Raw genomic sequence first — 15,253 nt, forward strand, 5'->3', positions numbered from 1 at the left:
ATCATAAACAATATAGTTATTATTTTACACCCTTTCCACTCCGACATAATATTGATTTGATGAGGTGGGTCAAACTTAGTGTCCAAAACGAGAAAATTCAACAGTCTATATAATATAAAATCTACTTTATCTTTGTTTTTATTAAATCATGAATACTTATTTAATTTTTGTTCATCCACAGACCTGAGTTCTGATAATTAAAAATATCAAAAAAATTGTAATTGTATAGGTTTTTTATAAGAAAATACAGTCGGAAAGTGTATAAGATGTTTGAAGACTTGAAATATCACTAGTCTTGACATCTTGAGGAGATTATAAAATTGATGATGTTTACTGATTTTGGTAAAATGGGCCAAAAAAAAAAATACAAATAAAAAAAAAACAATTGTTACTTAAGACATCACAATCTACCATAAATTACAAGTGAACAGTGTGAGAAGAGGAAAGGCTATAATACTATAATTTCCCACTCATCAGCAGAAATAAATGATTCAAGTCTTTAAAGAGGTTCTGTGAAATTGTTACTAATCTCTTGAAATGAAAAATCCAAGACTGCATTTCTTCCTATTCATATATCCAAGTCGTCTAGGAGATGTGAGTCTACAGTTGACACCACCAAACAGAATATGATGATTTTCTCCTCCAAAAGGATGTTGAGGAAAAATGTACAAGAAATGCACATTTCAATCCAAAAGTGGTTGGCATATATTGGCATAAGGCAGAGAGTAACATTTGTGCAAAGTGATCAATGAATTAACCTAGCTCCTTACAGAAAAATTGTGCTTTAACAGCATAAAAATAATGGACACAAAACTCACAAAACTTTGAAATACATCTATAGTACCTAGTTCAAGCACAAACAAGTTTGATATCTATTCAATGTGGCAACATAAAATAAGTCCTTACTCATTTATGGGATGAAATTTCACATAGTATGTACGTATTGCATAATGCTTGACAAAAGTGATAGAAACGCAGTGGTCTCTGTAAGCACAGCCCTAAAGGATTAAAAGAACAACTCTTATACTTATAACTGGACAGCCAATATACACAAACAGAACTATTTCAATCAAAACTATTCAGTCTCTGCCATATAACAAACAAATACAATACCACACATTTAATCTCAATTCACCCGTGATGTAAACTCAGACTAGGGTGCATTCTCGAAATAAACAAAGAAAAAAATAATAATGCATGACATTAACATTACCTAAACACTTTCACTAACCTTATAATCTATAGAAAACTGTAGACATATCAACCCAAAACATTCTTTGACAACAGTTATCATCATGAGAGTTATGTTGAACGTGAATTCTAACAACAAAGACAACCATTTCTTGTCTTTATCATCAAGAATACTATCAAATAGGGTAACTTTGCATTAAGGTGGAACTTTATGGGATTTCGTCTAATCACAATAATATTTCGGGGGGGGGGGGGGTTGGCAGTTCTATCTTTTGCTTGTTTTTAAGGGTTTTACGGTGCTTGCAACACATTAGGATCGTATCAGTGCCAGTTTGTTTTTGTTGTTTTTAAGGGTTTTACGGAGCTTGCAACACAATAAGGTCATATCAGCACCAGTAAAAGAAAGAAAATGGGATAGTAAAAAGTTCTAGAGTTACAATTAAAGCACAAAAGAAAAGGAAAGACAAAGGGGAATTGGTTCAAATAGGGAACAGATATAGATTCCAAGAGCACACTATCAAAGTACTTAGTGCCAGTAAAAAGGAAGAATTACAATTAAAGCACCCAAGAAAAGGTAAGACAAAGGGGAATTGGTTTAAATAGGAAACAGATGTAAATTCCAAGAGAACACTATCAAAGTATTTAGTTTGAGATTACATAAATATCTCATCCAGACAAAAGAACAGGTCCCCACTAAGAGGAATACACTCAAATGTTTACAAATCATACATAATTTGTAAACAAAACATAATACTACAGTGCATAACAGAGAGATGATTTACAAGAAAAAAAACATCATCTCTCAAAACTATCTATGCATTTGACTGTTTCCCTCTCCGGCCAGGATATCCGGCTAGGGCCAGGACAAAACCAATAAATCTCATTCCAAGACAAAGACAGAAAGCAAATTGGAAAACAGATATAAGGGGATAGAAAGAAGACACAGTAAGTACCTCCCTGACCACTATGGGAGGCCAGGAACCCCACCTAGAGTTCTTTCTTTTGATATAAGTCTTTTAACAACCAAAATACTGCAACAAGCTATTGAATAGTAAAAAATGCCCCCAAAAAATCCAGTTTTACCCCCATTTGATGGTACTTCTTGCAACCACTCTCCTGACATGGACAGTTGCAGAGTTCACGTCTGCATTGGAAAATGGAATAAAAGGGAAAGCCGAACATCAAGATGACCAAAAAAAAAGCCCTTCAAACTGTGAAAATAACACACAAGTGGTGGTAGGGGCAGCATCAGCAGAAGAAGCAACAGCAGCAGTGGTGGTAGTAGTAAAGTAAAAGAGTAACCATTGTGACTGGGGTCTTGGCCCAAAGATTCTACATTATCGAGGGTGTTTGAAGTTCAAAGCAGATGAATTATAGATGCGACTCATTGACACCTGTATTGTGTCAGAATAAAGAATTGTTATTGGATAAGATTTTGATTTTTAATTAACAAGTTTAAGTAATAAGGATTACTTGCACCCGTAGAGGACTCTTGAACAGAGACCACTTAATACATAATAATAATAATAATAATAATAATATATAAATAATAATATATAATAATAATAATAATAATAATATAATAATAATAATAATAATAATAAATAAAATAATAATAATAATAATAAAAATAATAATAATAACAATAATAACAGTGTTGGCATAAAGCAAAAGTTATAACAAAAACCCCACACATATATCTCCAATCATTCGCAAATATTGTCCTAACCACCTCAAAGAGCAATCACCTTGAGAACAAGCATAACCCACTCAACACTGTGTATTGTCCGTGGATATTCAGTAGTACTCAAAGCCTACACGATGACATCTCACTGTTCCTATTTCTAAAAATTGATTAAAAGTATATTTATGTGTCTGTGTTTTTCTTACGAGCTCACCAACTCATGTGCCACCCCAACCTTTAGACTTAGGTCGTATCAATGGCAAGAAAAAGGAAAACAATGCAAAGAAGTTTAAACAGGGAATTAAAGGACTCATGAGTGAGAAATCATTCCATGTGACTCATGAATCCCGTCCACCCATAGAAGACTCGGGATCCACCAGGAATATTATTAACATGCTTACATTACAGATATTGCATATTAATAGTAACTTGAGCCAGAATCGAGTTTGTTATTATATTGCCGTTTTATTAAAGAACACAGTATGTGTTATTTGGTTAACATTGCATATACTGTGTTTTTAAAAACAACGGCAGTATAGTTGTAATATACATCAGATTATGCATATTTTTTTTTTAATCCATTACTTGATAATGCACCATCTCACGTCTGACATCCTTGCACCATGAAGCATTTAAGGAAATGACTAAACGACAGTGTTGCTATGGAACTCATGTGTTGCTATGGAACTCATTTACGGGAGAAAAATCGGAGTTCTATGATAAATTACTATGTTTCTAGTGAATGGGCAATATCGATACTGACAGAACTTTGTACAAAATCCATAAATAAGTTTTAAACACAAACAGGTCGCATTTAGGGAAGAGTTATTTCCCTTTGCTTAGTGAATAGTGGGATCTGGATCGCGGTGACCTTGTCTAGTACCTAAACTCCTTGGCCAAAATAATTTTTTTTTAATGATAATATTTTATGAAGCATATTCATGTTGTCTAAAGTATTATTTTAACTAATTGCATAAACATATAGGAGAACATTTAATAATAATAATAATGAGTTAAACATGGTTCTCACAGAATCAAGCACTTAACTATTACTTTCTCAACAAAAGATCCAAAGGTCTAGGACAGAAAGTCACTAAAAAGAAGACAGCAAGATAAAGAGAGATAGAAGAAATAACAACAGTAACAGAGAATTGTTAAATATATATCCCCCCCCCCCCCCCTCTTCCCAAGCGATCTCCACTCACCCATAAGTCATACAACACCTCCCTCCATACATAATCAATAACAAAAAATCTCAGAATATAAAAAAAATAACTTTTTTTTTTTTCAAAAAACTGAAAACATCAACTGTGTTCATTGAATTAATGAATGCAAATGCAGCTTGACCTGATCCTGGTTTCCTAGTAATTATAGCTAAATGAACAGCTACAATTCCGTCCTACCCTTTAGATAGGAAACAAGTCTGGCTAAGTACTTTCCACTAATGGCCCAATAACGGTTTCCACCAATTTCAGCTATTTACCGCTCTTATAATGTGCGTGCGATCGGTGGTCAACAGCATCAATAAATCCTTTCTACCCACCCCAAGACGTACATGCAAAGCCTCTGTTATATCCTTCTATAATAGTCCTTCGAAGTGTTTAGTGGTATGATACTCATCTCATGACCTGTAGGTCCTGGATTCAAACCCAACCAGAAGGTGTAAAGTTTGAGTCTTTAGAAAAGGCTCGTCACTCACATTCCTTGAACATACTCGGGTGTAAAATGAGTACTTGGCTTGTAAAATTGCTGTCTCTTGTCATAAAGTTACTGAGCTGCCTACATGAAATTTCAAAAATTCGTAGTTTCCAAGGGAAAAATAGAAAAATTAACATAAAATAGCTTTAGAAAAAAACAATTTGCTCTCAACATGATCCTATAACGGTTCATTCAAAGTCCTGAATATAGATTCTAAGGAGCTAAAATTTCCTTCTCAACTAGATTTATTGAGTCAAAGAGGAGAATACAGTTCTGTAAATGGAGCCAGAAATTCGTATTTCTACTAATTTGTCATATTACTAGGCAGGTCTGGTGTCATGGTGCCTAACAGTACAGGCATCATGCCTGTCCAATATGCAAAATTTTGCAATTGGCTTGGGACCTCTCGAAACATATTTAGTGGTATTGCGCTACGACATATAAGCTCTTCTTTATAGTAACTAACACCAATGTCTGATAAAGAGACACTATCCTACAATCCAGACACATAAATGTTCACCAAAGCCTTACATTACTTAACACAAGGTTTACTTATCTTGAAAGGACAAGAAAAATATCAACCCCCAAGATGTAAGCATGGCATTTTGATCATCGTACAGTATTTCAAATGAAAGAAACCGGTCTCTACCAAATAAAATTCAAGCAAGTATAACGACACTCAGATATCCCATGGGCAATACTACTAGAGACGTTGATAATCTTTGCACACAATTGAAACGAAAATCATCAATTGAAAAAGTCACAAATTTCACAAACTTCAAGAGTCAACAGCGGTGTCCTTTAAAACACAAAGTCACTTCATTAACTGTTTCCTATTCACCACACCAAAAACAAAAGTGATTCTTATACTCTTCTTCGTGCCAATTCTCACATCTACCATTTCAAATGAAGGAGGTTGAAAAAAAAAAAAAGCAAAAAAAAAAGCAAAAAAAAATATCTATACACACACTCTTGACACTCTTATCAATGATGAGTCGCAGTCTTGTTCATTTTCTTTTGCACTTTTGCAATATGAAATCAAGAAAGGTAAAATGTCCCCACCAGCGTCACCGTGGCAAAAGCATTTATATTTCTCAATTCCAAAATGCATTATCAATTAAAAATCCAATTTGATTTTTAAAAATATTTTGCAGTACTCCATAATCTGTCTGAATTGTTTCACGATTTAATATGGACAACGTAAGAAGAAGCTTTGATTCCATCTCCGTTTTCATAGTACCATCTGCTGTCTAACTGACTCATCTTGATTATCGTTTTTGACCACTTCCACGTATGTTTTGGGAAACATTCCCTGCCTTCCATTTTTCTCTCCCCTCCACCAGCTGTGGTCAACTTTTTCTGTGACTCTGATGATGTCACCTTTACGAAAACTGAGTTCATCTCCACCTTGGGCGTCAAAGTCAAATTTTGCAACGACAGTCTCCTCCTAAGTGAAGACAAAGAAAAATAATGACAGTGAATATTACAACAGATTTTAAGGATGACAAGAAAACCAATGAAAAATAATAATAATAATAATAATAATATGTGTTTGTTTGTTGCTTTAGGTCTCTTCCAACACAATTGAGGTTATATGAGAGACCGCTGAAACAAAAAAACAAGCAATCTAACAAAAATAGTACAAATGTAAATCAAAATCATAACCTAAAGATATCATAAGCTAAATTATAAATAACCAAGAACAAACAGGCAGAAGATTTACAGAAAAAAAATATCCCCTGTCAAAAATACAATCACAAACCAAAGAAGCAGGATAGGACCTTGGCCCTTCCAACCCAAAGGCGAGAATCATACCACAGACCACATAGCTGCACAAAAGTTGCTGTTGAATAGAGACCCCTTGTAAAATGGTTGGAGCATGTTAAACAGATATTGTACTATATAAATGAAATAAATGCGACAAGTCCACACATGACATCATTTAACTTTGTCACAAAACTAAATACCATACAGCTCAAATCCAGGCACCACATTGCTCTGAAGAATAACTTTTTTAACACAATCTACATCACTTACATCATAGTTTATCATATCCTTGAAAAATATATCATGCGTTCTGCTGACCGAGGCTTTCCTGTGATATTCTACAATTTCATTGATTGAATTAAATTTCAACACCCACAGGAAGTATTTGCCATTGTTGTCTCGCAAGATCTTGAAGTGCTGGACACCATTTTGAAATCTGTAGACAGGAAAAAAAAAAAAAAAAGTCAACATAGATGTATTTCCTTCATTCTGAAATAAAACGAGAATTCATTCCCTTGAAAAAAAAAAAAAAAAAAAAAAGCAACAACATCTGGACTGCTCATGACTGCCCAAAGCGATATTACATTTTTTTTTTTGTTTCGGACAGAGACAACGCTGTTTAACGACCGGGTACTCATTTTTACACCCGAGCACAGTGAGAGAATGTTAGTAAAGAGTCTTTTCTAAGGACTCAACTATGCGGCGAGAAGCAGCAATCAGAAAAAAATGTTCAAGAATAAGTTATACAGGTCAATGCCAAAAAAAAAAATTTTTTTTTAATACAATTGAAATTAAAGTTACAGCAGTATCATAGGTCAAAACAGGTTATTGCAAATTTTCTTTGTCGTGTTTACAGGTATATTCAGATTTGCGATACAAATTACAAGTACTAAAAAGAAAAAAGATTTAAAAACACTACAAAAAGAATTATAAACTTGTGAATCAAAATGTGTCTACCATTTTAAATAAGAAAATGTTATCTTTTATTTTTATCACATTGACACCCTCAGGCCTGTAAAATGGTTGGTGAAAAAATTGTCGAAACTTTTTGAACATGCGAATAAGACCAACAGGACAAAAATATGGATTAATTAATAAACACAACACAGATATGACATGTAGATTGACTAGTCAAATCCTGTCACTTTCCCGAACTCATTTATAATGAGGTCATTTTATGGTACCAAAAAAAAATCCCAATTATTTAAGAGAGTGCACACATTTTTGGGCCCAGGTCTGAGTAAGCTATAAAATGAAAGGAAGATTTGAAGGATGTGTGCTTGACACGAGAAGCTGTGTATCTTCGCTCCTGTTTGTTTGTGTTCAATTTTTAAGCTGATTCTTTCGTTTATTTGGATTAATTCTAATAAAAGAAGAAGAAGAAGAAGAAGAAGAAGAAGAAGAAGAAGAAGAAGAAGAAGAAGAAGAAGAAGAAGAAGAAGAAGAAGAAGAAGAAGAAGAAGAAGAAGAAGAAGAAGAAAGAAAAGAAGAAGTGGCGGTGTGGTTGTGTGTGAAGGAGGAAAGAGAGAAAGATTAAAGCAATCATGGTCATGAGGAAAGTATACTTCCACTGAGAGCTTTCGAAGAAGAATATATATTTCAAAGAATAAGAATTATTTCGCATTATTTTTTTCCGATCAATATATAGACTGAAACAAAGAACCCATAAGAAGGAGAAAAGAGAGACGGAGAAATGCATGTGTGTCAGTAGCAAAATAGAGAGAAACGGCCCGGTTCGACAAACTCTGTGCGTGCCAGTTATTTACTGACTAGGTGTGTGTTAGACGACTCACGCGAACTTGAGCAACCCTCTCTCACAGTAGGCAGGGGGTTGTAGGTGGCATGATAATATAGCTAACTGATAGACGGTCTAGTTTTGTTTTGTCTTTGATGCGACAAATAAAAAGTTTCTTTTTTTCTTTTTAAGTCGGGGTTCAAAACAGAATAAAATCTGATTTTTTTCGAGGAACGAAATAAACCTCTTATATTTTCTTTTTTGTTGGTTCTGTTCTTTGACGTTATGAATTTTATTTTTACTAATAATGTTTTTTTTTTTGTTTTTTTTTACATTAGTACTTACGGTCGGAAGATTTACAGGCATGCACACACAAACAAAAAGGGGAAATATATTTTTTAAGGAATTTGAAAAATAATTAGAGACTTTTGAAAAATATTAATGACTGAGACTGAAAGACTGCAAACAGTTTTAATTAAGTCATAATACCCATCACTTAAAGACTTACTTAACAGTAATAGAGAAATCCCCTGGGCAACTTTCACTCATGCGTACTAAGAATGCTCCATCAGGCTGCTTGTTTCCCAGCATTAGGTCCTCTGCTTTAGAACGAGTGATTTTGCCATAATACCATCTGTAATATAGAGGGGAGTGCTCGTATTATTAAATAAAATAAACTTTAAAAATATATATTAATCAAGAAAAGACAAAAGATTTCTAAGTTTAATGATTTATCAAAGAAATATCTGTAAATCACCCAAACAACAACATAAAAAGAATAATTAAATTGTTTTTTAAAACAAAGAACGAATCCGAACAAAAAGAAATAATGAAACAACAGCGTATTGTAGAGCATTTAAAAAGTATAAAATAAATCATCTCAGTCTATAAATTTATACAATGCAGAACTGTTGTTGATCTAAAACAAAAAGTGATAAATATATATATATATTCTAAATAAAACTAATATAAATAGCTTTTGCATTTGAAAGCTACCTAACTTGATCCACAAAAATACGAAATTTTGAAATCTACTTTTCGTTTTTAATGTTTTCAAGTACAGAAAATTATTTTAATATTACAATATATATGTGTAATAAAAATAATAAATAGTAATAAAACCTGGCAAAAGAAAAGAGTGGTTGATTAAATGGTAGTTTTAAAAATGAAAATATGAAAAGGGAAAAACAGATTGATATTTCCTTGTTAAAAATAGATTTTACGAATGAAAGAAAAAAAAAAAGGAGGGTGTTCAAGTGATTGCCACAACTGGACACTCCAAAAACAAAAACAAAAAACTTGAAAATTCTCACTTTGACCAACTCCTTTCACTTATCTTGTGACCAATCAATGTTATTCATTTTCTATTGAACACTCGACACAGTCTGCTGTTAGTTATACACAATAGTTTTACATGGAAACCATGACACATTCATTAATCAAACATCATAAGATCAATTTAATCAATTTCAATTAAATAAAAGCAGAACTGCATTCCTATCTTTAAAGACAAAAATTCAAATTGACTCATCATCACATTAAAATCCAGTTACAGGAAATGACTTGCCGTTTAAAAATTGATTTTATGGGCAATTTAAACCTAGAAGAATTAAGCTCATAATAATCCAAATTCAAATCAGTATATAAGTACAAATTTAAACTTTTTTTTCCTAGCAGCTGTGTATTCCGGTGTATTTGATAAACATGAGAAAATATGATTTTAAAATGTGTTACACGATGAACCATGCATTACAAAAAGAAGAAAAAAAAAAGCTTGACTAGAAAAGCCTTTTTTTAAAATAAAACAAAGCTAAAAACTTACGGATGAGGCTTCATATTAATGTAGTTGTGTGGTACAAAACCTTCTGTTCCCTCAAGCTCAGCCTTGTACCAATTTTTATCTTCTGCTGTATTTAAAACCTGGAAAAGAAAACAATGAAAATCTAATTACAAATTATTAGATGAAAAAAAAAAAAATAGAGAGAGAATGAATAGATGACTTAAGCTCAAGATCCCGATCAAGAAAATCAAACCAAAAAGGAAAACAAGATAGCAGGAAGTTAGCAGCTTATACTTATACTCAGTGGAAGTGAGCAATATGTATGAGAAGCTAACCATAAACACTAAAGATGAAGCCATCAAAGAAAAATCTGAAATTGAGAAGAATGATACTGATCACCTCAAGACTTCCATAACAGAGGCAAATGAAATAGTATTACCAAAGCAATAAAATGAAGCAAAACAACCATGGATGAAGGATGAGATACTAAAATTAATGAAGGAAAGAAAACATGATAAAGATAAACCATCATATATGAGAATAGATCAGAAAATAAAGAAGAGATGTAAAGAGGCAAAGGAGGAATGGCTAAATGAGAAATGCTCAAAAATCGAAAACTCCAAAAAGAACATAAAATAATGGCAATGTTCGAAGAGACAAGAAATTGACGAGAAACTGACGACATTATATATATATATATATATATATATATATATATATATATATATATATAAAATATTTTGCTCAGATAAAACAAAATAATTGAGGCAAAAAGGAGAAAAAAGAAAAAGAAAAGAAAAGACTCGTTACGAAACAACAATATATAATCAAAGACAATAATAATAAATATTGGAAAAAAAAACCCAGAGCAGAACAAATGATTAGGAGAAATAAAAAATTCAATTACTTTATAAACTCCTGCTCGGTATAAAAGCAGCAATAAGGAAAACAATTAACATTATTTGTAAAGTTTTTTTTTTTTAAATGGGAGGGAGTGAGCGGATTCGAACCAGTGCAGCAAAGAGGAACAAAATGAAAGGTGGTCTAACCCACTGACATCTGTGTAACTTAAAATTCATATATATATATATATATAAACATTTGAAATTAAGATAGTTTGACTTCTACAACGTTGTTATCGAGCAACGCTCGATAACAACGGTAGAAGTCAAACTATCTTAATTTCAAATGTTTATAAATAGCTCCTTTTATTCTAAAGTTGAGCACTATTATTTCATGGTTTTTGTTTTTTTATATATTATATATATATATAATATATATATATATATATATATATATATATATATATATATATATATATATATATATATATATATATGCGCTAGAAATTTTCCACCATTTTTGCTTCCTTGTTTTGACAGTTATTTTAATCTCTGATTCGGATAACATGTTGTTGGATCTATTTTGTGGAAGTGTGATAATAAATTGCATTATTTGATATGAGTATGAGGAAGGCAGGAAATGAAACGATTTGTTAAAAAAAGATTCCTACTGGTTGAAAAGCAAAGACAGAATTGCCAGTTTGACCTTTTCAGTTCAAAGCATCAAAAACTTACATTTCAATTTCAATGCTGCCATTTGCTTTTTTTTAAAACAGCTGGATTTTGCATTTGAGCACTATTCACTTTCATCTTGTGTTAAATATCACTTGAAATTTTAACTGATTTGGGACACAAATTACCACTAGCATTTTTTCTGATAATTTGGTATTTTTCACGCTCAGAATTGGCATTTTGCATAAAATCTTTCTGCCAACTGCCAACGTGATCAAACTATAATCAAAAACCTGGACTTTTGATTATTAGCAGACACTGTCTGGCAATAAGCAAAAGCCTGGCCTTTTCGTTATTGCCAGACAGTGTCTGCTAATAATCAGTCTTCTTTATTGGCAGACATGTCTGGCAATAACGACAGTCATCTAAGTCTAAGTCTAATTATATTTTTTATTTGTCAGTCTCAAATCCTGGCGTTTTTCTGGATGGAATTCTTTTGAAAAAATATGCCAAGGTCTCTCTTTTCTGCAAAATTTTGATATCGTCACCAGTGACAGTGTGTTGAACACTGTGTTAGTGATAGTAATATTAACTCTTCTACTCTAACTGAAAGTGAAACTGCCTAATTCTAATGTCTAGTCTAGTAACGTCTCGAGCAAATTTTATGCTTTCACGGCGCCCATTGCGGTGGAATATACACATCATTCCTTTCGTTCTTCCTTTAAATCATGAAAAGGTGTAATAACTTTCATGACAATGCCATTGGCCAAGGCAAAGTAAGCTTGCCATAGAAACAAAGTTAGTCGAGTTATTATTTCCCAGTCCTGGGAGGACAGAGTCAAGAATTGGATTGGTGATAACGATGCCGAAGGGAGTGTTAGTTATTAAACTTGTTATCAGTTCGAACTGTATTTTAGCGTCCTAAAAATGTCGATTCTGCCTTTTATTATTCAAATACACATATAATTCTCACCTTAATTATACTTCCTTTTGTAAAACTCAATTCATCGTCAGCTGTGGCAGTGAAATCGTGCATAGCCACCGCCTCCATCTTGTTCGAGTCAATGATCAGCAGATAGGGAGAAAATGAAAGGAACAAACTTTTAACTGTTGTCTAAATAGAATACAATGTATCACCGGTGTTCTCAACTATAATTCAGCACACAAATAATATACAGCTTGATGATTTACTTGTTTAACATCTCTCAATCCATCAAAAATGAATACAGACTTCCTTATTTTGATAAACAACTTCGTTTTTATTGTAGGAATATGTAATGGATGAATGTTATCGAGATGCGTCACAGCACCATGTCTGCCAGTCGTATTTTTGCATCTCAGTCAAATTTATATATTATATTTCCTGGGGGGGGGGGGGAAATGTTCTTATTTATAAATTCATTAATATAATATTATCTTTGGAAAATCAAAACTACTTTTTGAAGTTGATTTTAATTGAAAACAGAATGCCCCAGGAATTTTTATAGCCTAATCTTTCCCTTCACTTTAATTCATTTTGAAATTGGTTATGACAAAATAGCTACTTTGCCAGATGGGGTACATTCAAGGTATTTTTAGCGGAGATCCCAACAGGTAGGTTGGCCAGTCACAGAGAATCCTACTAAAGTTATCTGACTGGTGTAATGCCGTTCCCGACGTGTACACATGCAGGTCTGACATCCGAAAACGCTTATGGGCCTAGTTTGTCATTGTTGCAATGGGTTATCAGACCTGCAAATAACTGCACGTAGGCCGTTCCTCATCCTTCATATATATTTCATTTTATTCTTATTATTGTTTAAGTCCTTTGGTTTTTATTTTATTCAATTTTAGGAAATATTGTGCAGTGCGACATGATGTTGGCTTACGTGAGGAAAATGACTGGATCCTCAATTGTTTTCAGATAACGCTCAACGTACGACATAGTAGTTTTTGCTTTTGTTTTCTTGTATGTTTGTTTGTCTTTGTTTTGCTGCTGGTGTTGTTGACATCGAGGATATTACAGTTTGTATATCCCTTTCCTTCTATCGTTTTCTATGCCTGCATGTGATGTGGTCCATATTCGTGCCAAAATAAAGTTCCAAATGTGAGAAATACTGACACTGATAGTATTTGATTGAGTTACCAACCATACCAATCACCTGCTAATCCACTGAATTGACCAATAGGTGTTCGTGCGGCTATGTGGTTTTGTGGTATGACACTTGCTTTCGGATCATAAGGTCCTGGATTCGAGCCTCGCTCGCTCGGGGAATAGTTTAATCCTTGGGAAAGGCTCTTCACTCACATTCTCTCACCGTGCTCAGGTGTAAAATGAGAACCAGGCCGTTAACAGCGTTAAAAATGTAATATTGCCTAACAGGCGCCATGTCTCGTCCTTAAGTCCTGTTAAGTGTTGCTGTTGGCCTGGGACCCCTTGTAAAGCGCTTTGAGACTTCGAGTGGATATTGCGCTATATAAAAACTATTAAACTCTCATTAGTAGCAAATGAACAGTAAAACCTAATGAACCAATCTCCTCAATTTGTTAACATGGCATTAATTTGTGCGCTCTCAAGAATGATCTCTCGAACATAAGCCCCTCATTTTATTAACTTATAACCTACATGAATTTGTACGGAATTGCGCGCGCAGACCATGACAAGGAATTAAAAAGAATGGGGCAGCATGGCTCAGCCGTAGGGCACCGAAAGGTACGGGATTCGATTACCCGGCGATGCGCTGTATGGCCTTGAGCAAGTCATCTTGCCTTAGCTCAATTTGCGGCGCGGCACTGCGGCGGACGCCTGGGTTATTCCAGTCTTCCCTTGGAAAAGACCTTAGAGACAAATTTCCCCTTTAGGATGAATAAAGGGATTTTTTTAATTATTTTATTTTATTTTATTTTATTCTAAATTTCAATTTTCAGGTCCCATCCCTCAAGCCGATAGATAGTATGCGCCTGGCTAAGAAGCTCACAACATTGCCATCCGGAAGTATAACGAACCAACACACAAAACTATGTGTAACCTTAAACGTTTATAGTCTGATTAATACTGTTTAGTGAGAATTACTCACAAACATGGGTGGCAAAAAAAAAAAGCAATAACAAAGGCCTGAGTGACGTCATCTTCGTTCTATCTAATAGATAGTATGCAGATGACGTCACTCAGGCCTTTGTTATTGTTTTTGCCATCCGCGTTTGTGAGTTGTTCTCACTAAACTGTATTAACCAGACTATAAAAGTTCATGGTTACACAGAGTTTGTGTGTTGGTCCGTTATACTTCCGGATGGCAATGTTGTGAACTACTTGGCCAAGCGCATTCTATCTATAGTCTGGATAACACGATTAAGTGATAATTACTCATAATCGTGGATGCCAAAAGGCAATAACAAAGACCCGAGTTACGTCAATTTCATTCTATCTATAGACGACCACCGTGTCAGAACTAAGGAGGTAACTATGTGTTTTGTCCAGTCGTAACCGACTTCTATGTAAGAAGTTTTGTGTCCGGAAATAGAATACCGAGGAAACATGTGTTTGATGTGAGTATACAAACGCCGCCATTCCAGCGAGACTTGTTTTTCAGTGACCAGCCGTCCAGTTATCACCAGCAAGAGTCATAATGAGCACTGAGTAACAAATTATGCACTATAAAAAATAGTTTCTGAGTATCCGGGAAGCAGTGATGCAACGCTCACGGCCCAAAATCATAAACTTTATTTGGCTTACAGCAGGACGGGGCACATCAAAGAGGGGTGAAATTTTGGATCCGATATCAGGAAATAGTCTTTCTGTCAGGGGCGTGGCTATATTGGTTGATTTGGTGCCTGGCACCGCTCAATATTTTTTAAATGGATAACAATATTTTTAAAAATAAAACTGAGAAATGGTACCTATATAC

General features: G+C 33.8%; 1 protein-coding gene across 1 annotated transcript; it reads right to left on the minus strand.

The window, feature by feature from the left end:
* Positions 1 to 3,849: 3,849 nt before the first annotated feature.
* LOC144973490 (growth factor receptor-bound protein 2-like) lies at positions 3,850 to 12,701 on the minus strand. The gene is made up of 5 exons (XM_078915973.1): positions 12,343 to 12,701; positions 9,898 to 9,995; positions 8,584 to 8,709; positions 6,611 to 6,776; positions 3,850 to 6,020 (listed from the first exon to the last, which is right to left on the minus strand). Exons 1-5 carry the CDS (start codon positions 12,418 to 12,420, stop codon positions 5,805 to 5,807), a joined length of 684 nt encoding a protein of 227 aa, XP_078772099.1. The 5' UTR covers positions 12,421 to 12,701; the 3' UTR covers positions 3,850 to 5,804.
* Between the last annotated feature and the right edge of the window lie 2,552 nt (positions 12,702 to 15,253).

Source organism: Berghia stephanieae, chromosome 5, assembly GCF_034508935.2.
Source record: "Berghia stephanieae isolate SIO BIC M18660-M18661 chromosome 5, UCSD_Bste_1.3, whole genome shotgun sequence".
NCBI lineage: Eukaryota > Metazoa > Mollusca > Gastropoda > Nudibranchia > Aeolidiidae > Berghia > Berghia stephanieae.